At 40.5% G+C, this 27,352-nt stretch overlaps 1 protein-coding gene across 1 annotated transcript; it reads left to right on the forward strand.

Moving 5' to 3' along the window:
* LOC149846963 (thioredoxin domain-containing protein PLP3A-like) lies at positions 1-25,482 on the forward strand. The gene is made up of 8 exons (XM_089998233.1): positions 1-158; positions 23,538-23,612; positions 23,688-23,735; positions 23,834-23,976; positions 24,056-24,128; positions 24,195-24,256; positions 25,071-25,168; positions 25,237-25,482. Exons 1-8 carry the CDS (start codon positions 75-77, stop codon positions 25,332-25,334), a joined length of 681 nt encoding a protein of 226 aa, XP_089854359.1. The 5' UTR covers positions 1-74; the 3' UTR covers positions 25,335-25,482.
* Positions 25,483-27,352: the final 1,870 nt, after the last annotated feature.

Genomic DNA, 27,352 nt, shown 5'->3' on the forward strand with positions numbered 1-27,352 from the left:
GCGGATCTGAAAGGGCAAGAAACGAAGAAGAAGAAGAAGAAGAAGAAGAAGAAGAAGAAGAAGAAGAAGAAGAGATGGATCCCGATTCGGTTCGATCAACGTTGTCTGGTTTGGCTTTCGGAAATGTAATGGCTGCAGCAGCTCGCGACTACCAAAAGGTTTTCTTTCTCTTCACCGTTTTTCTCTCTTTAAAACCAAAAGCTTTGCAATATTACCCTCCCCACCCCCATCCAATTTTCTTGATGCTGTTGTCCCTCTAATTTTTTGTTTATTTTTACCTTAATAAAATGCCAAAATGAGATCTTGATGAGATGCCGATTCATAGATGAGAAGTCGTGGAAGCATACAATTCCTATTATCGATATTCTCTAATTCTTAATGTAGAGTAAACATCATCTTTTACATTGCTTGTTTTTGGTCAACATCTGCTTAATTGTTTCCTCTCTTTTTTTACCTTTTCATACACGACTTGTGGCATATTTAATGGTTGGATTTTAACTCGAACAAGTTGAATAATGTTACTACTTTCCCATCGATCATGTTTGCATGCAGTGAACCTTTTTTTTTTTTATTTTCAATAGTTTTCTTTATAAAAGAACTAAAAGGTCAGGATACCATTCCAACCATCATGATTAATGGTGATGATGATGATGGTGATGGTGATGATGTCATTGTTGTTATTGTTTTTTGCCATTGTTAGAAAGGATTGTTGCTGTGATGACAGGTTAGATGTAGATGCTGCAAGGCCTAGGAATCGAGTATCGGTTGTTCATAATCATGGCCGTGGTTACATGCCACACCCAACCTTGATGATAGTACTATGCTTTCCATTAAGAGAGTGTTCTTATCATTTACAATGAAGAGGAAGTATAAATCAACATGAGATATTGAATGTGTCTTCTATAATGGATGGAGAAGATATTGTTCGGCTGATAATGAGACATGAGAGGCCTAATAACAGATTCTATGTCACCTGGTGCGGGTACTGAATATATTTAGATTATATTCAGTTTATTTTGAATTTATTTTGTATTAATGTGATATTTAATATATATATATATATATATTAAATATCACATAAATACAAAATAAATTCAAAATAAACTGAATATAATCTAAATATATATGCTATATCTAAAATATATATTATATACTGAAAATATAAAGTTATAAACTGAAATTATAATTATAAATTATAAATTGAATACAAACTGGTATGCAAGGAGGGTAAAATGGTGTGTCCCAGTGTCAACGCGGGTACAGAGGTTAAAATGACATGTCTCGGTACCATAGAACAAATCAAATCATCAAAAATTCGTTGCCGCTCCCTGCCTGAATTTTAATGGTTGTTGATCAGCTATGCCACACAGACAATGTGCCTATCATGATTGTCTTGTGCATTATACTGGACACCCCATGCCACTTCATGGATGCAATCAAACATATGTTGGACGGAGTCAATTGATCAGTATGTCTTGTTTTCTTTCGCTTCTCCCTCCATCTCTTGTTCAATCGGTAGATTGTGTGAAGGATAAGGGAGATCATCCAATGTCTGTAGAATGGACGAAAGTGATTTCTAAAATATTCAAATACTAAAATTTGATACTAGATAGAGTTTGGGACATCCTAGCTTGGGTGGGTGATCGGTCGCGAGGTATTATCTTTCCTAAACCCATTTTGGTTGTGCATCTAGCTCTGGGGAGGATAGCAAAACAAGCTGCCCTGTTAAAATATTATGTCTCTTTTAACTGTAAACTGAAATACCCATCAGGGGTATTTCAGTCTTTTTACTCAATAGGTGTCAGCCACCCTAATGGGCACATTTTTTACTTTTTCTTTTTTTATTTACTTTTGCCTTTTACACCTTTTTCTTTTTACACTTTTTTTCTTTTTGACTGTTGTGAAAGGGACAGCTCCATATAGCTGTTGGAGCTGCCCCAACAGTCACAAATGTGACCTTGGGTGCAGCTCCAACAGTCATATTGAGCTGCACCCTGTGGCTTCTTTTTGCATTATAAATAGGCCTTAGTGGCCCTTGTAAACATATCCTTTTTTGTGAGAGCATATGCAATAACAATGCTTTTGTAAAGCCCCTCTTGGGAACTTATGAATTGAAGTTAATTTTGTTTCATGCTTTTGTGCATGTGTATCCGTGCACTTGTGAGAGTTCTCCTTTGTGCCTTTGTGCACTCTTTGTATTTCTTGTATTGTGGTGTTACACACAATCTCTTTTTGTAGAGATTTTCACATATACCTATGTCACATGGGTGCGGGTGCGGAACTTTCAAAAAACTTGGGTGCGGGGGTGTGGCAAAAATATAAAAAATTCTATATATATAATTTTTAGTTTTAACAGTTAACATTAGTAACACTAATGAAATAAAAAACAATTATCATAATATCATCAAATCAATTCATCATCATGCATGCAATAAATCAAATTAACAATCTATAATTCTATTCTACATCATAAAAACTAACACCATAATTAAATCAACCTAAATATATTATAGAAACAATCAAATAAGTATTGGCAACAAGCCATGATAAATGCATCTATAATACATGCACCTGGTTGGCCGAATCCCTATGATATACTATTGGCCATAATTACCAAGAACATTCTGTAGTATTAGCAAGAGGAAGGATTCAGGATTTACATTGTGAGATACCACATTTTCTGAGGAACCCTAGATGTTGTCGGAGTAAAAAACCTTTGGAGCTGGAGATACTTATCCAAGACTTGTATTGGTTGATGATGATGGCATGTGAATTGCTGAAACATGTTAAGTATATGGCTAATCCAATGATGAAAGTTTTGTAAGGGGACTGAAACAGGCTTCCATGAGAAGAAATCTTTTTTCTAAAGAGATCCAGTTCTATTAATATATGATTTTTAAAACAGTCAAGCTAGGGATGCTTCAACAACATTTGAACCTAAGTGACGTTTCCTTTTTCTTTTATTTTTCTGATTTTTTTTTCAAAAAATACATTTTTCTTTGTATTCAAGGTGATACAAATATGCGACAAAGTACCACTATTAGAATCCCAGCTTCTTACTCTTCTACACTTACATTGTAAGAACATTCATTTGCACAAAGATGCTCACCATCTTCATATTGGTAAACCAAGCTGTAGTAAGTGTATCTTACCTAGCATCTAAAAATTAACTTATAACAACTAGAGATATTCGGTTCTGCAGAACTGCTCAAAATGCATAATACAAATAGGGCAGCTGGCCTAGGATTTATTGCCATGTCAAGGGTTCAAATTTGCTCCAAACCTTTCCAGAGGCATGCCTCATGGTAGGATAGAGATAGACCCTGCACCTTATTCATTTAGAGTTTAACATCCTCGTAATATTGCATTCTAAGCACTCTTTTCTGCTATCCAACACTTTTTTCCAACAAAAACAGTATGAAAAGGAAAATAAATATAATAATATTTCAATCAAGGTGAGACCCAGGCTGGAACGAAGGGGTCAACACCTTGTTCCCAGGCCGGCTGCGAGAGATAGAGAGATTGAGAGTGAGAGAAGAGATAGAGCGAGAGACAGAGATAGGGGGAGAAGAGAGATGGAGAGATGGAGAGATAGAGAGAGCGAGTGAGAGTAAGTGAGAGCGAGAGAAGAGAGAGCGATAGTGAGAAAGACAGAGAGATTGAGAGTGAGAGATGGAGAGAAGAGAGACAGAGCGAGTGAGAGAGAGTACCTGAGGAGGAGAGGTCCGACGGAGAGGTCGTTGATAGAAATCGTGGTTCCCTGTTTCATACACTAGAGTAGACACCACCGAATGGGAGAGAGAGAAAAGAAAGCTGCAGAATTTTCCCCAATGATCGACTGTGGTATTGGGCTTCCCATTAAATACATGTTGTTACAATTACTAGGGTACGAAAATACCCATCATACAATAAATGTAAATTACAATATGCCATTAGTGCCTTTAATGAACATGTGCTAATTAGAGTGCTAATTGGATGAACTCAAATTGGGTTTGGATAAGATCCAAACCCAGTCGTGAATACACACTTCTTTTCATCCTCCCTCAAGTTGTACATGGTTTTGAACCATGAACAACTTGCCTTTCAACATCCAGAATCGGTCCTTGATAAGCCCTTTGGTAAACAAGTCAACAACTTGATCAGTAGTCCGAACAAATTTTGGTTCAATTTCCTTCTCTTCGACTTTCTGTCTTACAAAATGTTGATCAATTTCAATATGCTTGGCACGACTGTGGTAGATAGGATTGAATGACATGTTGATGGCACTTTGATTGTCACATAGGAGAATACATTTAGATATTGATTCTCCTACTTCTGTCAACAAATGTCTAATCCATATTACTTAAGCTGTAGCAACTGCCATTGATCTGTATTCAACTTTTATGCTTGATCTGACAATAGCCCTTTGTTTTCTACTGCTCAAAGAGACAAGATTTAGGCCAACGAAAATACAGTATCCTGACACTGACCTACGCTCATTTGGATCTCCTGCTCAGTCTGCATCTGTGTAAACAAGAAGTTCATGCATGTTATGTTCATTCATACTCTTTCTGTACAAAAGACCATCCCCAATAGTTCCCTTAAAATATCGAAGAATACGTTTAACAACTTCCATATGTCCAATACGCGGTTCATACATGAACTGAGATACTTGATTGACTGAATAGACAATATCAGAGTGAGTAAAAGTGAGATATTGAAGCATCTCCACTATCCTGCGATATCCTGTAGGATCTTTATACAAATCGCCATCTCTGGAACTCAGTTTCTGATGAAGTACACTGGGTGTGCTTAGAGGCTTGCAATCTTTCATACCTGCTTTGCTTAGAACATCAATGGTATACTTATGTTGGGTAAGTGTCATGCCTTCAATAGTTCTGTCAACTTCTACTCCAAGAAAATATCACAGTTTACCAAGGTCTTTCATCTTGAACCTGTGGTTCAGGAGTTCTTTGACCTGCTCAATGTGTTCAGCAGAGTTACCTGTAATGATTATGTCATCTACATATATCAATAATAAGGTAATTGTGTCGTTATATTTGAATATGAAAAGTGAATGATTAAGAAGCGAACGACTAAAACCATATTTCTCTATTTCAAGAGAAAAACTGTCAAACCAAGATCGAGAGGCGTGCTTCAAACCATATATAGCTCTCTTTAATCGACACACATATTCTCTGGAGTTCCCTTCTGCATACCCAGTGGGTTGTTCCATGTACACTTCTTCCTTTAGAGTTCCATGTAAAAATGCATTTTTTACATCCAGTTGACTGATAATCCACTGATGTTCAATAGTCAATGATAGTATGATTCGAATAGTACCCATTTTCATAACCGGACTGAAGGTCTCATCGTAATCTTGTCTTTGCTCCTGGGTGAATCCCTTGGCAACTAGCCTAGCCTTATATCGCTCAATAATACCATCCGACTTATACTTTATTTTGTACACCCACTTGGACCCAACTATATTTCGATCATGTGGTCTGGAAACAATCTTCCAAGTGCCACATTCATGAAGAGCCTCCATTTCTTCATTCATAGCTTCAATCCATCGCTTAGAATTTGCTGCTTGATAGAAAGTCGTGGGCTGATCTTCCTTACCTAGAGAGGTTAAGAAGAGTTGGAAATCCATATTGAAATTCTCATAACTTACCCATCTATCAATAGGATATCGGGGTCGAGTGGATCTTCTGGGAACTGAAGAAGAATTCATCTCTTGATTAGAATTATGTAGAATCCCCTTCTCACGTCGAGAGTAAACAATGCTTTTATACCTTTCAGGAGGCAAGAGTGGATCGAAAATGACACTTTCCTGAGTCGTCTGTGCATCATCAGACATGTTTCTCTCATCTCTTTTATTACATTCTGAAGGACAAACATCATTAACACTAGAGAAGAGGTCAGAGTTCAACCAAGGGTGATAAACTTCAATTTCAGGAAGGGTGTCAACCTTGTGATCAAAATTCAATTCATCAAATACAACATTCCTGGATATTTTGATACGCTTGCCCACGGGATCATAGCATCTGTACCCTTTATAATCATCAACATACCCCACAAATCTGCACTTCAAGGCCTTATCCTGAAACTTATATCGCATTGAACTGTCAACATGAACATAACATACACACCCGAATACTCGCAAATCATGATAATTTGGATGAACACCATGTAAGGAAAGGTAGAGTGATTTGTTTTCCAAGATATTCATGGGCAATCGATTTATGATATGAATGGCTGAATGAAAGGCCTCTGCCCAGAAGGTAACTGGAAGGTTACTATCATGCATCATGCTCATGGTACTCTCGACAATATGGCGATGCTTACGTTCAACAATCCCATTCTGTTGAGGTGTATGAGGACAAGACACTTGCCTACGTAGTCCATTTGTCTAGAGAAATTTAATAAAGTCATTTGAGGAGAATTCACCCCTCCATCACATTGGAAACAAAGGATATTATCAGAGAATTGATTTTGAACAAAGGAATGAAAATTCTGAAATAACTTGAACGTTTCAGACTTACATTTCATAAAGAAGATCCATGTATACCGAGAATAGCTATCAACAAAAATGAGATAATACCTGATGCGAGACATGGAGGGAACTGGAGCCGGACCCCAAACATCAGAACAAATAATTTCAAAAGGCTTTTATTAATAGAATGAAATGGAAGGACATGACTCTTACATTGAAGACAACTAGAACATTTCTTATTATCGACATTTAAATTTAGACTTGACTTGGGAATAAGACTGTCAGAAGCAAGCTTTTCAATAAACGACTACTACAATGACCCAAACGACCATGCCAAAGATTTGGCTTATTACACTCAGAAAGGCTAAAAACATTTTTAGAAGAAACTGAAGAAGATGATGATGCGAGCTTCAAAGTGGAAGGATTCTCTTGAAACACGTACATATTCTCTTGTCGCTTTCCTTCAGCGAACGTTTCCCTCGTGTGGAAATCCTTGACACGAACAGAAAAAAGAGTAAACTCAACTAAGGCATTGATGTCATCAACAAGCTTAGAGACATAAACAATATTTTTCTTGATATTCGGAGCATAAATGACATTTGAAAGAGCAAGGGAAGAAGTAGACATAGGTATGACAGAGTTTCCAATGTTGGAAATACGATGGTGAGACCCATCTCCAATGACTATACTATTTTTACCAGCATAGGGAACACAAGTTAGGAGCTTACCAACATCACCAGTGACATAAGTGGCTGCACCAGAATCGATATACCACGTGCCCTGATCATTTTGCTTTAAGTTCAATTCAGCTAAAGCAGAGAGTAACAACTCCTTGACTTCGTCACTGTTCTTCAATTTATCTGACCCCTTGCTTGTCTCTGGCCGTTTACCTTTATTTTGAGGATTGAACCAACAATTTGCTTTTATATGCCCCGTTTTATTGCATAGAAAACAGGTCGGTATTGATCTTTGCCTTTGCCCACTGGGAGGAATATTAGGTGTAGGTAATATTCCACGACTGACTTGTCCATTTCTTTCTTGACTCCCTCTATCTCGAAAATCATATGTACCACGACCTCGCCCATATGCAACTCCTGTGGCAAGAACAGCGTGTGCTCCACCTTGAGAATGAGTATCTTCAGAAAATCCCTTTAGGGTCATCTCATACTGCAAAAGCTTGGCACGAAGATCTTCAAAGGCTGGTAACTCTGACAAACACAATAAGGAAGTAACCATCATATGATAATCCGATCCCAGCCCACTCAAAGTTTGTTACACCCTATGTCACACGGACTCGACTCCAAGGTCGACGCATCCGCGTCGACATGCACAAACACGGGTGCGGCTCAGTCTTGGTCAACCCGACCCTGGACATGGTCAACGCACCAGGATCATTTTGGTCCATTTTTTGGATTTTTTTTTTAAATTTTCTAGGCTACAAAATTAAAAAAAAAATCTTGGGGGGGGGGGGGGGGGTTGCACAGTGGACTGTGCTGTGCACAGTCACAGACTGTGACTGTGCTGTGTCTTTGCACTTTTTTTTTAAATATATATATATATTTATTTATATATATTTACGGTGGTTTGGACATATTCGGCGAAGGCCTAATGATGCTCCAGTTAGAAGGTTGGAGAAATGAGAAAATATATTAGTTAAAAGAGGTCGGGGTAGGCCTAGGAAGACTTGGATGGAGATGATAGGAAAGGATATGAATGCTTTGAACCTCACCGAGGACATGGCATTGGATAAAAATGATTGGAGGAAAAGGATTCATGTGGAAGACCCAAAATGAATTTCTTTTTTGGTTCATATCGCTGACCCCAATTGTTTTGGGATGAAGGCGTAGTTGTTGTTTTATATATATATTGTAACGCCCCAAAATCATGAACTTGAAACCTTTTATGAAAAAGGTTGAAAGCTTTGAAATCGATTATTTATCAGAGTTCGAAACTGGAGTTCAACGGAAAATCATGTTTAAAATAGTAAGTCCCTAGACTTCGGGCGCATTACAATACAGATGCAACCTTTCCCTTATAAACCGATTTGCAACTCAAATATATATTTTATTGAAATACAAAGAACCACGTTTTAGTAATACAGTTTTAGTAATCCAGAGTTCTAATCAGAATAAATACTTTCAAAGAAACTTTATACCACATTGACCAAAAGTGTCCCAGGAGCGCAACGTCAGGAAAGGGGTCTCGCCTTGAATGCATCACGTCATCGTGCCATCGCAAGCTGTATAACCTATTCACCACCTGCCCATGGAATGGGTCAGTCTCATAACAGACTAGTAGGGGTGCAAAAGACAAGAAAAAACAAAGGCTACAATAAGTAAGATAATCGCTAGATCAAGCAAGAAAAGCAAGACTAGCAGATCTAACAAAAGTACTGTGGAGTAAGCAAAACTCTAGTAAAGCTAACATCTACATACAAGAATAGTGAAAACCATAGTACTAAACAAGCAACTATAGCAACTCAACAGATACGATAGGTGAAGAGTAACTAACTCTATCCACTAGTCAAACAAAGCAACTGAATAAGACAAACATTCATAACAATGCTCGCCATACATACAATTACCATTAGATGGCTCAGTCCATCGACAAGTAGCTACATCAGTCCTAGTTGCAATCACATCAAAACATAAGAGACGCAAGCCAATGAATAAGCATTTAACTAGCATAAGAAGCTAGTTCTTACTAAGCAAGGAACTGCGTAAGCAGTTTAACCAACTAGAGTAACGCCTTGACAGACGTACATAGCTCAACGAGTAGCGTACCAAACTACCGAGCTAGCAAGCAAGCAATCAATTCACGTCACAACACACATATCTTATGATCATGTGTATAAGTTATATCTTGTCTCATTATGAGTCCGTCGTTGTGGGTACGCACAAGGCAAAACGTAGAAACAGTCAGAATCGATTCGGGGGTTCATTATGCTATGTATTTTATTATACCTCGAATAACTGACTGAGTCCGCTCCTAAGGGGACGACCAGTGACCAAGAGAGTAAATCTCCAAAGGAAAACAAAGGCCCAATGGATGCACATCCGAACTTCTGCAGAAGTGGCCTGAAAGATTTCTCCTAACCTTCGATGACTGGGGAAGTCAGATCTTTGCCCGAGATTGCCATTAATGACTGTCCTTCGGAGTTTTGTACCATCCATCATCTCTCTTGATGAACCGTCCCGAATGAGCACGACGGAGGGTTTTTTAACCGCTGTCCCATTCTACATGCTCTGGTCTTTCGACCCATTCGAGCATCTTGCCTGTGAAGGCGCATGATTATTATTTAGGTAAATTATACGCGCCATTGCGCGTTCGAGGCAACCACACACCTCTCATCCTACTCACCGCAGTACGCAACGCACCTGTTCAAAAGTACAACCGCGATGAGAGGGGTCAACTCATAGCGAGGGTAGAAACATCTCTTGTGATCTCAAACACGGACCATTGCACGTTCGAGGTAGACATAGACCTCTTATCCTACTCATCGTAGTACGCAACGTACCTGTTCAAAAGTACAACCACGATGAGAGGGGTAAGGATCTCTCGCAGGAAATCCCCCAACACATCTGCTTTACAGAAGTCCACAGTGAACTCATTCAAGTTCCAACTTATCGTGCTCGGGTCTTTTAGACAATCGCAAGCATTCTATCTATTAGGCGAATATCAACATAACAGGATTTAACTTAATGTGTCAATACACATTTTAGAGGTTACTACAGACCTCTCGTTCTGCTCTTCGTAGCCCAAACATATCGTACGTGACTAAGAGTACAACTACAAGAGGAGGTACATGGATTTCTCGTAAGAAATCCAACAACAATACCTTCATGAAGGAAGGAAGGTGCTACTATCTTGGTTGGACCAGAAAGCCTAGAACTAGGTCTGACATCAGAAGTGATGTAACGCCGATCTAGCGATGATGCAAGTACCTCAATAGGATTCCCGCCCTACTCGTGCACAAGCTCCTAAATAAGGTTATCTGAGTCGTATCGGATAGGCGAACTGAGGTTGCAACACACTTCTCTCAAATACATCGACTTGGGAGATCCATCCGCTATCTTTGCTTTACAAAGCTATACATCTTTGAAAATAGGTTTGCACCTAAGACCATCATCTTTGGAGAACCGAAGTGCATAAGTGTGTGTCATGATTCTTAAGACAAGTAAAACGATATACACTATACACTCGAAGCTACACTCAGAGAGTGCAAGCTGACAAAGGGCAAACCCGTGCACATACTAATACAACGACAAATCAAGGGGCAAGACTCGATGGGCGAAGCTACACCGCGAGGGTAGAACGGTAGAGCTACACACGAGGTATGAAATCATACATCGATCATCGAAACACACAAGTAGGCAACTACACAAGCAACTCACGAAGTATGAGATCCTATACTGACTAAGCAAGTGTAAATGACGACTCACAAGGCATGGGGTTGCACCTCGATTAAACGATAAGCGTAAGCAAGTAAGGGAGCATACGACAGAGATAAGAATACATGCACGAGCAAAGCATATGCACGAAGTGCGACAACAAGGTAAAGACGAACACAAACAAAAGTGCAACAACTAGCATCACAGCAATAGAAAAGTAAAGTACGAAGAGCAAAAGTAAGTAGTAAGGCCATGGCGCATAAAGCGCGAGGCAATAAAGGTAAACGCAGGAAGTAAAGTGCGAGAACGTAAAAGAGGACCAGGATGTCCTGGAGTAAAAAGGCAAACATATACAAGTAAATGCCATGGCGCAAAGCGCGGGGCAACAAGAAAGTAAAGTACAGAAAAGTAGAGAGGACAAGGATCGCGAAACCGCGTCCTTGAGTTAAAAGACATGAAATGTAAAGACATGAATGAAAAGCCTGATCACATATAGCGCGGCGACAACAGAAAGGAAAGTGCAAGAAAGTAAAGAGAACAAGGTTCGTGAAACCACGTCCTTGAGGGTAAAGACATACGTATATATATTATACGTATACATATATCATCCTCTTTTAGTTATCTTTCCTTATTTTAGCATTTATCTGTTCATTGTCCTTTCACGCAAGAATCCCCTACCTTAAGGGGTTGCGAGTCCTCGTACGCCGGCGGCGTAAGCAAACAAGAGCTCGAGCCACAGAGGGCGAGCTAGATCCACCGTTTAACCTGGAAAGCTTAGAATGTTAGTATATGTCGTAATATAAACGAGAAGCGGGTTCGGTAAGACCTGCAGTGGTATCAGACCCCAAACACGAGAGCAGGTAGGAAGCTCAGCTCCCTGCAGGAGAAGGACAGAGGCAGCAAGACCTCCTGTCTGCAGGAGGCAAATGCAGGAATTCTGCATCCTGCAGACAAGGGTGCCAGAGGCAGGGGCCTCAGCCCTGCTTGGCAACAACAACAGAGGCAGGGAGCAGGAGCTCCCTGTCTGTCAGAACAGAGAAAGGCGGGGAGGGAGCAGAGGCTCCCTGCCACAACAAGGCAGGGGGCGCAACCCCTGTTGGAACACGAGATAAGCAACAACAACAAGGCAAGGGGGCAAAGCCCCTTGCCGGAGAACAACCGAGGTGCAGGGGGCAAGCCCCTGCTCGAAAACACGAAGAGGACAGGGGGGCTTCACCCCCCTTCCGCTGGGAAACCAAAGGAGGCAGGGGGGCCTCGCCCCCTGCTGACAAAGCGCAGGAGAGCAGGGGGAGCTTCGCCCCCTGCCGGGAAACACAAAAGCAGGGAAGCCTCGCCCCCTGCCAGAAAACACAAAAGGGACAGGGGGAGAGGAACCCCTTGTCGACAAGACAAATGGCAGGGGGACGGAGCCCCCTGCTGCCAAAGCAAATGGCAGGGGGACGGAGCCCCCTGCTGCCAAAGCGAATGGCAGGGGGACAGAGCTCCCTGCCAGCACGACAAGGAGGGCAAGGGGAAAGCGGAGCCCCCCTACTGACCTAGCAAGGACAGGGGGAATTGAACCCCCTGCCGACAAGAGGCGGCGACAGGGGGCTCAGCCCCTCTGTCGATCGACTCCAAAAGGACGGCAGGGGGGTTAACCCCTTGCCGACAAGAGGCGACGACAGGGGGCTCAACCCCCCTGTCGATCAACCCTACACAAAGGAGAAGGAGAGGGTTTTACCTTAGAAGATCGCGACAACAGGGAAGAACGACGAGAAGGAGAGGATGCCTTCGGGGTCACCAGTGTCAACCTCCAAGGAAGGGGAACCGAGAACAGGGCATCGCCGGAAGTCGAAGGTCGTCGATGATGTCGCAGGGGAAACGAGAGGAGACAGTGGGTCGTCGGAGCTCAGAGGTCGGCGACTGCAGCACCCGAGATGAAGGCGAGGCGGTGGCCGGCGGCGAGTCACCGATGTTAGCTCGGAGGGGGAGAAGGTGGTGGTGACGGTCGCCGATAGTCGAAGGTCGGCAGCTACAAGGAACTCAGGCGGCCAGGGTGTTCGGGTTGTCTGCTGAGGCAACCGATGTAAGAGAAGAGAGGAGACGACGAGGGGTGCTCGGCACCACCCTCCTGGGAGACCCAGAGCCACCCACGATGGTGGCTCTGGTCCACTGCCAACAAACGAAAAAAGGAAGGGAAGGGCGATCATCGACACGACCGTCGGTGGTTGCAGAGGAAGAGGAGGAAGCGGTGGGGGGGGGGTCACCGAAGCTTGGAGGCAGAGAGGTGGTGGTCGGTGGCACGATCGTCGGTGGCTGCAACACCTAGGACGAAGGCAGTGGCTGACGACGAGTCGCCGGCGTCGGGGTCCCTGGCGCAGCCGATAGCCAGACAGGAGGAGCGATGCATTGTCGGGGCTCGGAGGTTGCCATCTGCGTCGGTCGCCGGCTGTCGAAGGTCGCCGACGGCTGCCGTCGATGTCTGTATCAGCCGGGACAAAGGTGGTGGCCCGCGGCGAGTCGCCGGCGTCGGTGGCCGCATGGAGGGACAGAGACGAGCGAGGAGAGAGAAGGGGTGAGGGGTTTTTGGACCCTCGCCCGAGATGCTGTGCCCTTTTTAAGGACACCGGCTTCTCGAGAATTCGAGAAGCCGGGTCGCGGGTCGGGCTCGAGCTCGGGTCTGGGTCTGACACGATGGACCTGTTAAAATATATATATATATATATACTTATATATATATACATCCGTATATATATAAGTATATGTATATACATATATGCATATATATTATTTCTCATTTAGATAAATACCCGATAGGGGTATTCTTGTAAAACCACTTATGTATTTTTCTCCTTTTTATTTTTTCTCTTTTTCCCTTTTTCCTTTTCTTTTTTTTCTTTATTTTTCCTTTTTTGTAAAGACCACAAGGGGGCCCCACACTTGTAGTCGTTGGGGCTCCAACGGTCAGATTTCTGACCGTTGGGGCTCCCAACGACTACAAGGGAGCCCCCCCTTGTGGTTCCTTTAGTGCTTCCCTCCTCTATAAATAGAGGAGGTCTTCCCCTCTTAAATGTATGGGTTTATACCCCTCTCTCTTCTCTTCTTCAATAATATCCAACTTATGACTTTAAGTCATTTCCATATTTGAGAGTTTTTGTGTGTGCACATTTGGTGTTTGTGTTCTTGGCTTTAGTGGTCACTCTTTAAGAGTGACATTTGCTCTATTGGTGCTTCCGCCTCTTTTCATTACATGGTATCAGAGCTCGGTTGGTGATTGGGCTTCTCTTTTGTCATCTTGGAACGCGTGCCTCTCAAAGTTTTTTGAAGAAGAGAAGAATAGTTGGTGCCGATGGAACGTGACTCTAAAGTGGAGCTCTCTTTTAAGCTAAATGGGTCCAACTACCTCATGTGGGCCTCCGCGATGGAAAATCACCTAAGAGGTAAGAAACTTTGGGGTTTTGTTATGGGAACTACTCCCGAACCCTCTCTTGTTCTCACCAAAATTGAAAACGAGATTGAGAAGGCTTTAGATGGCGATGAGCGCATCAAAGCCATTAATGAACATCAATCCAAAATTGAGGATTGGGAAAGTAACCATGCCAAAATTTTGGCATGGTTCATGAACAATGTTGATCTTAAAAATTGTGCTAATATTGCCAAATTTAGAAGGGCCAATGAGGCTTGGTTTTTCCTTAAGGGTATGTATACCCAAAAGGATCTTGCTCGACAATTTTTTTGTCAAGAGAAAATCCGTTCTACCAAACAAATGGACATGAGTGTCCGGGACTATTTTAGCTCTCTAACCCCCCTTTGGGATGAGCTTGCTCTTCTTGAGCCTAAGTGGGTTGCTCCTCAAGATATTGAGCTAAGAAGAGAACAAATTGAAAAGGAGCACTTTTTTCAATTCCTTCATGGTCTTCGCCCGGAATTTGAACAAGTAAGGGCATCTCTTCTCCATAGAAGCAAAGCCCTACCTATTGAAGACGCCCTTGCCGAGATATGTCAAGAAGAAACTCGGCTTGGTTTGAGCATTAAGAGTGATGATGTTTTGGCCGTTACTAGGCCCGGATCTAATGTTAAAGCATATAGACCTCCCCACTTTAACAAAAATAACTATGGACCTAGAAAGGGGATTATATGCCATTATTGTAATGAACCGGGGCACATAAGACCGGTTTGCCCAAAGCTTAAAGGAAAAGTTGCCGCCGCTGGAGAAGATTCTCCAAAGAAGGAAGATTGCACAAAAGAAGGAGATATCAAAGAAACTCTAAATCACATCTCCGAAGCTCTCCAACATCTACTCAAGGCTTCTCCTTCAACATCCGGGGCCGCCATTGCCTACTCTTCATCTCCTCCAGGTATGTGGATACTAGATTCCGGTGCTTCTTTTCATATGACATCTCATAAAAATTCTCTTTCAAACATTTTTTCCGAACCTATATCTTCTTGTGTTTCAACGGCCGATGGTACATCATTAAAAATTGAAAGTATTGGATCTCTTAATTTTAAAAACTTTTTTGTTCCTAAAGTAAGAATTGTTCCTAAAATAAATTTAAACCTTTTTTCCGTATCTCAAATTACCGATCATGGATGCCAAGTCTCTTTCTCACCCAAGGATTGCACCGTGCAGGATCTCCAGTCAGGGAAGCTGATTGGGCAAGGCCATAGAAGGGGTGACCTCTATTTTATAGATTTTTTGACTCTTCCATCTAAGCCATCATGTAATCTTGTAAAGGACAAAAGTATTGGAATATGGCATGAGAGACTTGGCCATCCAAATTTTGTAAAAATGTCTCTTTTTCCATTTTTGAACAATACTTGTAAAGACAATCACATGACTTGTAAAGATTGCATTTTTGGGAAATCTAAAGCTATTCCATTTCCACAAAGAAGTTACTTTACCACTCGGCCATTTGAACTTATTCATTCCGATGTGTGGGGACCTTCCCCTGTTTTGTCTAAAGGTGGTTTTTCGTATTACGTGGTATTTATTGATGATTTTACTCGATTCACATGGATTTACTTCCTAAGTCGTAAATCCGAAGTTTTTTCCTTCTTTAAAGAATTTCATGCAATGGTCAAAAACCAATTTTTGGGAAATCTATCTATTCTTAGATCCGATTCGGGAGGCGAATGTATGTCCAATGATTTTCAAACCTATTTGAAAGAAAATGGAATTCTTCACCAACGTTCTTGCCCCAACACTCCACAACAAAATGGCCTTGCGGAAAGAAAGCATAGGCACATAATAGAGACTACAAGAACGTTATTAATCTCAAGAAACATTCCAAAATCTTTCTGGGCCGAGGCGGTTCTAACCTCTTCGTATCTTATCAATAGAACTCCTTCGTCCTCCTTGAAAAATCTTTCTCCTTTTGAAAAACTTTACAATATGTCTCCCGATTATAAAAGACTAAGAATTTTTGGATGCAAATGCTTTGTTTTAACCCACAAGAATGATAAACTCTCCCCTAGGGCTATTGAATGCATTTTTTGGGGATATGGCGAAAAACAAAAAGGATATCGATGTTTTGACATACTTAAAAACAAGCTTTATATTTCTAAAGATGTCACATTCCTTGAAGAGGAAAGTGGTTTTTCGCCCCAACCAAATGAAAATATTGATTATTCATTCTTATTTGACTTATTGCCTAAAGATGATCATATTGATCCTAATAAATTCCTTAATGAAGATCTTGTTGAACATCCAAGCGATGATCAAAACTTAGAAGAAAATGGTTCAAGACAAATACAAGTCTACTCTAGAAGGAATGAAAGGAATCCTCCTTGTGCCCTTGAAAGATTTTCCCAAAATGAGTCCATCGAAGAGACTTCTCAAAGAAGGTCAAATCGAATTTCTAAAATACCAAATAGGTTTGTTTCTTATGATTCTTTTTCACCTAATTTTCGAGCATGTCTTCTTGCTCTTCACTCTTTTCATGAACCATCTCATTACAATGATGCTAAGCAATATGCTCATTGGAATGATGCTATGCAACTTGAACTTAATGCCCTTAAAAAGGCACAAACTTGGGAAATCATTGATCCTCCCAATGGCAAGAAACCCATTGGATGTAGATGGGTTTTTAAAGTGAAAACTAAGAGTGATGGTTCATTGGAAAGATATAAGGCTAGGTTGGTAGCCAAAGGATATGCCCAAGAGTATGGGGTAGATTATGATGAAACCTTTGCCCCCGTTGCTCGAATGACTAGTGTTCGAGCTCTTATTGCTATAGCCGCAGTTAAAAAATGGCCAATTTTTCAACTTGATGTTAAAAATGCCTTTTTGAATGGTAATTTAAATGAAGAAGTGTATATGGAACCACCTCCAGGTATGAATTTAAATGGAAAATTTTTGAAATTAAAAAAGGCTTTATATGGTCTTAAGCAAGCACCTAAAGCTTGGTATGATAGGTTTAGTAACGTATTAATAAATTTAGGCTTTTCTTCTTGTTATACTGACACTGCTCTTTTTGTGAAGAGAACAGGTGACTCCATTATTATGCTTCTGTTGTATGTTGATGATATGATCATCACTGGGAATGACAAAAAGGGAGTAAATGATGTTAAGTCTATGCTAAAAGATACCTTTGATATGTCTGACCTTGGTTATTTACGATATTTCTTAGGTATTGAAGTGGCTTATTCCGAACGTGGATACATCTTATCTCAGATGAAGTTAGCTGCTGAAATTTGTACCAAATCAGGAATATCTGACGAAAAGAAAGTTGAGACTCCCGAAGTTATCAATGCAAAACTTAGACTTGAAGATGGTGTTCTTCTTGAAGATCCAACTCCCTACCGTCAATTAATTGGATCCCTCACTTATCTATCCATCACCCGTCCTGACATAGCTCATGCGGTTCATGCAGCAAGCCAGTTCCAGCACGCACCTACCACAGTTCATATGGCGGCCGTAATGAGAATTGTGCGATATATCAAAAATACCATCTCAAAGGGACTCTTCTTATCCTCTTCCTCATCTCTTGAATTGACTGCTTTTACTGATGCTGACTGGGGAGGCAATCCCAATGATCGTATCTCAATTACGGGTCTTTGTATCTTTTTAGGAGAATCTCTCATCTCGTGGAGATGTAAGAAGCAGCAGAAAGTCTCCTTATCATCTACTGAAGCTGAGTATCGGGCTATGGCGATGACAACTATGGAAATCGTATGGCTCAGAAGTCTCCTTGCCGACATGGGTGTTCTCATTTCCACTCCTACCAAGCTCTGCTGTGATAACAAAAGTGCGATATACATTGCCAGCAATCACACCTTTCATGAACGGACAAAGCATATCGAGATGGATTGCCATTATGTTCGAGACGAATTTCTCAGAGGGACTATTTCGTTACCATATGTTACTTCAGAATATCAGCTGGCTGACTTCTTCACCAAAGCGCTTCCAACTCCACGATTTATGTTCCTCCTTAGCAAACTTTCGGTCTTCTCCCCGTAAAGTTTGAGGGGGCGTGTTAAAATATATATATATATATAGATATATACTTATATATATATACATCCGTATATATATAAGTATATGTATATACATATATGTATATATATATTATTTCTCATTTAGATAAATACCCGATAGGGGTATTCTTGTAAAACCACTTATGTATTTTTCTCCTTTTTATTTTTTCTCTTTTTCCCTTTTTCCTTTTCTTTTTTTTCTTTATTTTTCCTTTTTTGTAAAGACCACAAGGGGGCCCCACACTTGTAGTCGTTGGGGCTCCAACGGTCAGATTTCTGACCGTTGGGGCTCCCAACGACTACAAGGGACCCCCCGCCTTGTGGTTCCTTTAGTGCTTCCCTCCTCTATAAATAGAGGAGGTCTTCCCCTCTTAAATGTATGGGTTTATACCCCTCTCTCTTCTCTTCTTCAATAATATCCAACTTATGACTTTAAGTCATTTCCATATTTGAGAGTTTTTGTGTGTGCACATTTGGTGTTTGTGTTCTTGGCTTTAGTGGTCACTCTTTAAGAGTGACATTTGCTCTATTGGTGCTTCCGCCTCTTTTCATTACAGGACCGACCTTGACACGTGTTCGACGCGTGCAGGGCACGTGTCTGACACGTGTCCGACACAAATTTTTTTTTAACGGGCTTTACATATATAGCCGAGTCCCCGTGTCCAAAAATTTTAAAATCGCGCCGCACCCGTGTCGCACCCGCACCCGCACCCATGTGACATAGGCTGCACCATATCTTTGTCACTAACTTCCCATCCCACGATGGCCGGCTGATCTGTAATGGTCTTCATTTTTTTCAAGTACTCCATGATGGTCATGGAGTCCTTTCTTAACATTTGAAACTCTTTCTTCAAAAATAATATTCTGGCGTGAGAAACTTGAGAATATGTTTGAACCAATCGATGCCATAATTGCATTGCAGAGCAGTCATCTGGAATTACCACAAGCACTTCTTGTGATAATGTAGAAGTGATATAGGCAACCAACGCCTGATCTCGCTTTATCTAGGATACATATTCTGGATTTCTGAAATAGGTAATAAAAAGATCTCCCTCACCATTCTTTGCTTCTTGTGATATGAACTCTGGAGGAACAGGAACAGAGCCATCCAGATGTCCAGAAAGGTCCTGACTTCTTATGAATGGAATGATTTGTCGCTTCCAAGTTAGAAAATTGGAATTGTTCAGTTTCTCATACACGAGTTGACTAAGAAAGTTTGAGGAAAGACTAGACTGAGAGTGGGGAAATGAGTCCATATTCTATCGAAACCAAAAATATAAGAAGAGATAAGAATTAAGAAAATGACTTTACGACAAAGACCTAATTGCAGTTGAAATCCAATGAAAATAAGAACATAAACTTAATATCAGAAATTCTGCTGCAAGCCTTCCTTTTTCTTTTTTTCTTTTACTATTTGAATGATAAAACTGAGGTAGAAAACCAAAACTATGCACCAAGAACCTGTTCTGAATTAGAATTTGATCAAAGAGACACGTTACTTTAAAATTAACGTGTGTAATTTCAGAATATGAGGGAATATGGATTTATGACTCTGGGATATAAACAGACAGTGTGAAACAAAGAAGAAGATAGAGAAAGATCAACTAGTGTAATATTAGTTAATCAGGACAGACCTGGGATCACTCCAAGATCTGAATCTGATATGCAGTCAACTTGTAAAAAATATTTGACGTGACCCTATTCAAGCCTTGGAATCACACAAAGATCAAATGATGTGAATCTGATCTTGCATGAGTATTTGTGCTGTTAACATATAAGATCACGTGCAACGACAAGTCAAAAGGGAAACATGAAGAAAATAGAAAGGAAACAGTGAAACAAAAATATGTAGAGAAATAAGTAGGTTGTTCAGCAAACAGTGAAACATAAATATGTAGAGAAACAGGTAGGCTAACTAGAAAAGGAAGAATACTTTATTTTGAAGGATTTGATTGATTCGTTTTGAAGGCAGGAGAGATGATTTGAAGGCAAGAGAGTGGGAAGAGGCTTTACCGGATGAAGGAAGAAGATCCTTAAGCTTGGATCTGTTGCTCTGATACCATGATAGAAATTGTGGTTCCCTGTTTCATACACAAGAGTAGACACCACCGAATGGGAGAGAGAGAAAAGAAAGCTGCAGAATTTTTCCCAATGATCGACTGTTGTATTGGGCTTCCCATTAAATACATGCTGTTACAATTACTAGGGTACGAAAATACTCATCATACAAAAAATGTAAATTACAATATGCCATTAGTGCCTTTAATGAACATGTGCTAATTAGAGTGCTAATTGGATGAACTCAAATTAGGTTTGGATAAGATCCAAACCCAGTCGTGAATACACACTTCTTTTCAGTCGTCGCCGGCTTCGGCTTCAGCTAATCCTCCTCTCCGCAGCCATTTTATCAGGCGTATTTTTTTTAAGGTCCAAAAATTGGACAGAAATGACCCTGGGTGCGTTGACCGCACCCAGGGTTGGGTTGATCGCACCGGGTGCTGCACCCGTACACGCACCCGCATCGATGCGGGTGCGGCACTTGGTTGGCCGAATCCCTGTGACTTAGGTTGATACAAGGAGCTTGGTTGGTGGCGCAGACCCCAGCTGATGTTTTCTCAATAGTGAATGGATCTATGCTTGATGGTTGGGCTTTGTTTGTCTAATGGTTTCTATAGTCCCTTCCAAGATTGCAGAGAGGAGACACTATAGATCACACTTAGATTATTTTGAAGAATGGGCATGTCAAAAAAGGAAGGTTCTTTGATCTTTTTCTTTTTTTGCTAAACATGTGTTTTTGACCTTTTTTTAGGGAACAAAACAATGTTTGGACTTAAAAACTGAATTGGCCCAATACGGTGGATGTTGAGTCTGGATCTAGATTAGGACTAGAGACTAGTTCCAGATCTGGAACAACATCTGACCTGATTATTAAATTGATATCAAGAACTAATGTGATGATGGGCCCAAGACGCAATATACTTTTTGGAGAGGCATGTTTTAAGTTGAAGGCTTCTTTGTCATCCTCCTATAGATATTCATTGATCTCATTAACCACTTCATTTCATTATGGAGATTGGACATTAACCTCTATAATGGTACTCATGAGAGAGGAACATGGGATGGCAGAACAAACTCCAAAAATTCAGCATATCAAGTGGATGGTTTTGGAGTATGGCATATGTCCATAGAAGTGTACTGTTTTGTCGAAGTTTTCATTAAGAGGGTTGATGAAAATGGGAAGCCTTGGATAATTGAAAAGTGCTTGTGTTTAGGAAAAGCATGTTTTGTATGAAGAAATTGTACTCTCTTGAGGATGCACCAACAGTCTTGGATGCCTAGGGGAGGGAGGAAGGGTTGTGATATGCCCATTTATCATTTTCTTCATCTTCTCGGGGTGGGAATTTACTTTGAGTTTATTAAAAACTTGGAACTAAAGTTGATAGAGATGGTGGCTAACATTAATAGGGGTGCATCAAATGTAGGAACACAGGAGGTAATTGGGGATTTTCTTTCAAGGATTGGCTAGAGCATAGAAGTAGGTTTAGGGGAATCACACTGTTAGTTCCTCATGGGAGTTGGCTTGTGGAACATCTGCAGCCTCAATGATGAACATTGATGACTCTTTTCTGTGAACCTATTGCATGAAGGCAAACTCAACATATTTGAAGTAGTTGAGACTAAAGTGGGATTGATTGATAAATGCTGGGATTTTGTGATAAACATGCCAGGGGGCTCTCTAGAGTTGTCTTGATTTTATGGCATCAATCATCAAAGGCATGTTGCATGCATATCAGGGACCATTTGGTTATGGTTTCTTTCACTTATGGATTTGGAGATAGCCAATTTCAATGACGGCTAGTCTATGGACTAGAGTTGAGTTTGCAGAAAATGTTTCGAAAGTGCTCGGTTTGGAGTTTCATACCCATTACCCTGGTCTTATGTGTTGAGGGGTGACTGATGTCATGCTATGTGTTGAGGACGGAAGCAGAATGCTTGAAAAGGGGTTCCATTCCAGCATGGGGAAGTACGGAGAATTTGTAAATAAACGAGAATTTAGTTAACATCCCATCAGATGGGGAATGATATACCCAGTCTAATGAAAGGAGCATACCTTGTTTTAAAGAAGTAAAGTGTTTCTTGGTGTCACATGATTCTTTCAGAGGTTCTAGGGTTTGGTTGGGGTTACTGAGGCCAGGAAATTTTAGATCATGGCCTCATTGCCGTGGAATGGGGTGTGTGCACAGGTTGGTGAAAGAAGAATTCAAATACAAGTGTTGGTGGCCATAGTTATCAAACTGTTAAGCTCAAGGTGGCTCAGTGGTGGCAACTAATCAAAATGCATGATGGGCTGCAGTTGGTAGGAGGAAGTATTCTGTTAGAAGTCAAATTTTGAATCAGATAAAGGACATTAGAAGGGATTAACCAAACCAGATTGTCTGTTTGGAAGAGGATTAAAAACAGATGATTAACTATAGATATAACATGCAGGCTATGAAATGGGGATCAACATAAAAGTTTTTTTTTTCACATGGTGTACTCTTCAAGAAATTGGTTTAATCATTACAAATCTTGATGACAATGTTATGATCAACACAAAACATAATCTCTAATGATCAAGCTGCTGGCACCTTCATCTGCACCTATTGATGACAAGGTTTCTTTTGTCAGTGCTGGATTTAAATGTTGAATTATACGACTCAGTGTTCAACATGACAATTTCAAGTTCAAATGGTGGAGTTGAACGGGGGTGACATGCATTGTTAAGCTAATTGTAAAATCAAGAATAACTATCATAGGCAAGGATACATATAACTGTTACCATTGAAAACAGATGACGTATTTGGTTGTATTCTGACACAACACGTTTGATTACTTTCAGCTTTTCCTTCATGGCATGCCTCATTTGGGATGATATCATCCAACAAAGATAAAATTCAGCATATTCGTAGACGTTTATGCTATATTGTTTTTATGGCCTTTGACTTGAATGTGATGGCTGGATTGTTACGTTTCCCTGCCCTAACTAAGGGTGTCACACCATCCTAAGGGCCACAGGATCAACACCTTATCAAAGGTTATACCTGATTTTGACTATCATAAGGGAATAAATAAAAGGACCAAGAATTCACTATTTACTGCATCTACAATTGTATGATCTTTTACTAAATTTCAAGACCTTAATGCTGCATTTTATTTGAATTGTGCTCTTCTGACAGGAATTGCTAGCTCAAGAGAAGGCACCGGCTGCTGCTGCAGCTGATCAAGAAGTTGATTTGGATGAGTTAATGGATGTAAGTAAAGAGAACCTTCATTAGTACCATCTTTGATGAACCAAGAATCATCAATGACTTGATTTGTAATCACAGGATCCTGAGCTAGAAAAATTACATGCAGACAGGATTGCAGCTCTCAAGGTAAAGCTTTCTTTTCCAACAAGAAACACCGGATGCATTATTTGTTCGTATAATATAATTCATTTCTGAACATTTTACATCTGGTACATTTCCCCCAGAGTGAAGCTGAGAGACGACAAGTTTTGCAAAGACAGGGCCATGGGGAATACAGGGAGATATCTGAAGGGGAGTTTTTGGGTGAGGTCACTAAAACTGAAAGAGTAATATGTCACTTTTACCACAGAGAGTTTTATCGCTGCAAGTAAGTTTCCAGGTTCAAGTAGCCATTTTTTAAAGTTGACGAGTTGTTCAAACTTAGAGCTTCGTCTGATGCGTTGCAGGATAGTTGATAAGCATTTGAAATGTCTTGCACCGAGACATTTTGATACAAAGTTCATTAAGCTTGATGCTGAGGTTAGCAAACAATGACTTCTATCACTTCTGAGAGAAACTTTACATTATGAACATGCTTATTTGCAGAATGCGCCCTTCTTTGTAGCCAAACTTACAGTGAAGACATTGCCTTGCATCATATTGTTCAGGTGAGAGCTGGACATGCTTGCTTAGATCTGTTTTAGCTGATCACAATTCAGAAAGGATTGATTTGGGTTGCTCGAGTAATTGGTTCAAAGATTTGTTCTTGGTTTTGCACTTGTCATAGTAGGGCTGGACAACACGGGTTGGGATTGGGCCTAGTTTTTGAAAGAAAGCCCAACCCGAACCAGTCTTAAACCTGACCCGACAAGATGGCGGGTCGGGCCAGCCCAGCCTGCAGGCTTCTTGTATATATATATATATATATATATATATATATATATATATATATATATATATATATATACCCCCACACACACAAATATGTGAATAACTTGTAACCCAGCCCGTCCCAACCCAAATTAGGTCCATGGGCTTTGTATTAGGCCCGACCCGGTTGGTCAATGGATCTGGCTTGACCAAGCCTGACCCATGAAAAACCCAGTCAATCTCATCCACTAACTGGGTTGGTCCAGTCCAGCCTGCCCGTTGTCCAGCCGTATGTCATAGTGACTAACCATTTAGTGTCACCCATGACATGAGTCAGACATGCTATGACATGTTAACACGACTTTGACACACAAGGGCATTATTTTAATAAATATTAATAGCTTTTAATAATATTTCTATACAAATAGTTTTATATATTAAAAATATCAAAAAGTTATTTTTATTGATTAAAAATTAAAAGCCCATCACCTTGTATCCTATTGTTCAAAAAAAAATTGGAACTCAGGGGTTGGGCAGTATCTGTATCTTTGTGACAGATTTTACAATATCATAGAGAAAATGGAAATAAATATTATAATTTTTATATTGTAGAAATGGAATTGCCGTGGACAGAATCGTTGGGTTTCAAGATCTCGGTGGAAAGGACGATTTTATAACTTCAATGCTTGAGCGTCTTCTTCTGAAGAAAGGTACAGATAATTTTTATTTGATTAAGGCGCATGTAGAGGTAGTGCATACTAAACGAACCTGTTTTCAGGAATAATTGAAAAGAAAGACAATGATGATGAAGACGATGAACAGAACTCTAAAGGCAGATCAGTTAGATCATCAACAAACGATTCAGACTCTGATTGAAGATGAAATGATGCCATTTCAAACTGTTCTCTACAATTCTACGATGAACTGTGTCGCATGCACGTTACATGTTATAAATTAAAAAAGTATGGATTTTTCTCCGAAGATATGTTACAAGGGTTCTCCCTCAGCTCTGAAATTGTATCAACCTGGAAATTCTCTAACGAGGGCCTAAGTTACCTGTTGGTTGGTTGGATTGGCTGTAGAAACCCATAGCAGGGGGCTGCAAAGGCTGGAAACTTGGGGGACTAGGCTGATGTGCCAATGGTGCAGGTCTTGCCAAGACTGTGTGGTGACGCAATGGTGGTGGTGGTGTTTGTGTGCTGCTTGGGTAGATATATGGCAGGCTCATCATCCTGGTACCGTGAGCTTGAAAATACTGCTGATGTGGAAGCAATGTGTATGCAGGTTGCTGAGCCAATACCTGCCCTTGAATATTAGAGGTTGATGGTTGCTGAATAGTCATAGGGTGTTGCTGAAGATTTGGCATAACTAGTTGTGGTGAAGGGAGGAATGCAGTAGCACCATCAGAATTTACCATAGGCTCTTGAAGTTTCATTCGTTTAGCAGGTGAGAGATTTGGGAAGGTACCCCCAAGTTGGCTGCTACTGTTTTTTAGACCTGCATTCATTGCTTCCTCAGCAGCAAGCGAAGAAAGGACTGAAGTCAGCATTTGGGCAGATGAGGTAGAGGCATCAAGCTTAGCTGCCACCTCGGCCGCTACCTCTGCTGTCGTCTTCTTGGTTTCTTTCATTGGCAACTTAACCTCCGTTGAAGCTGGTCGACCATTCTGATGTAAAGCAGGCATATTTAGAGAGGGGCTAGCCTCTGCATCAACTGCTCCCGTTGGTTGTCCTGCTGAGGTGCCATTGCAAAGCCTTTGCCTCATATTGCTCGCCTGGTCTGAGTGGGCATGTGCAACCTGTCATGGCAACACAAACGATTTCAGAATTTAATGAGCAAACATTTAAGGCACAGGTCCAAAAAAGTTAACCACGGCGCGTAACAAAAACAATAATGAAAGAAAATTTGAATGACTTGATACGGACAGTCTCATACAATAAGCATTCTAAAAATGGGAAAAACCAGGAAGCTCCGAAATCTAGGACAAGCAAATGATTTCCAAAAAACAAGCACCTTTTAATCAAACCAAGTATTGACTTGGGTTAGATCAGTTTTTTCTGATGTACTTTGGTTTTAACAAGTGATGACCACATCGGTCAAGTGAGAGAAGAAACCAAGCATAGTTTTCCTAAGTGCACCAAAACATGTCAATGTGAAAGGAAAGACAACAGTAAAGGTTCAAACAGGTGAATGAATTACTGCAAACCAGGACTGTTTGATCCAGTAGCCAAATGCCTGAGCTTTTGATGACTATAAGCTCAATACTTTGAAAGACAAAGTATTGCAAATGACTCCCATACTCCTACTAGTTGCTCACTCACTCAGAATAAAATAAACTGATTACTCCCATGCAGAAAGGGCATGTGGACATGGTTTTCTTGAACATAGAGTCAGTGGTTCTTCTTTTCCAGACACAATTATATTCAATTTAACAAGACATTTGGATTGACAAAATTGGAAGGCATCCCTGGCTGTGACAAAAGTAAATACCTAACAAGAAAATATGAAAGAAATGAAGAGAGGCAGAGTGATGCCTTGTTATATTTGCAATTTTCAATTTTAACCAATTCCGTGGACAGGAGAACAGAAATCAGAGGCAAAGATAGAGATACAATAAGCTTCAGCTTATCAATATAGTTCAAAATTCAAATCTACCTGAGTGTGATCCTATGCACAACAGCCTCTAGATGATTAAATGACGCAACTCATCTTAGTAACTTGAGAAACAAAAAGCAAGTCGAAGGCTAATTTAGGCATGTGATGATTCAAAATAAAAATAATTTGATTTCTTCCATGAAAATTTCAAAAACTTTGAGATGAAAAGATCCCATACAATTCAATAAAAAAAAACAGATTCCACACAAGTTTAGTAGGAAGAGGCCACGCAATCATAG

This window comes from Nuphar pumila, chromosome 2 (assembly GCF_984573655.1).
Source record: "Nuphar pumila chromosome 2, dmNupPumi1.hap1.1, whole genome shotgun sequence".
In the NCBI taxonomy this organism is placed as follows: Eukaryota; Viridiplantae; Streptophyta; class Magnoliopsida; order Nymphaeales; family Nymphaeaceae; genus Nuphar; species Nuphar pumila.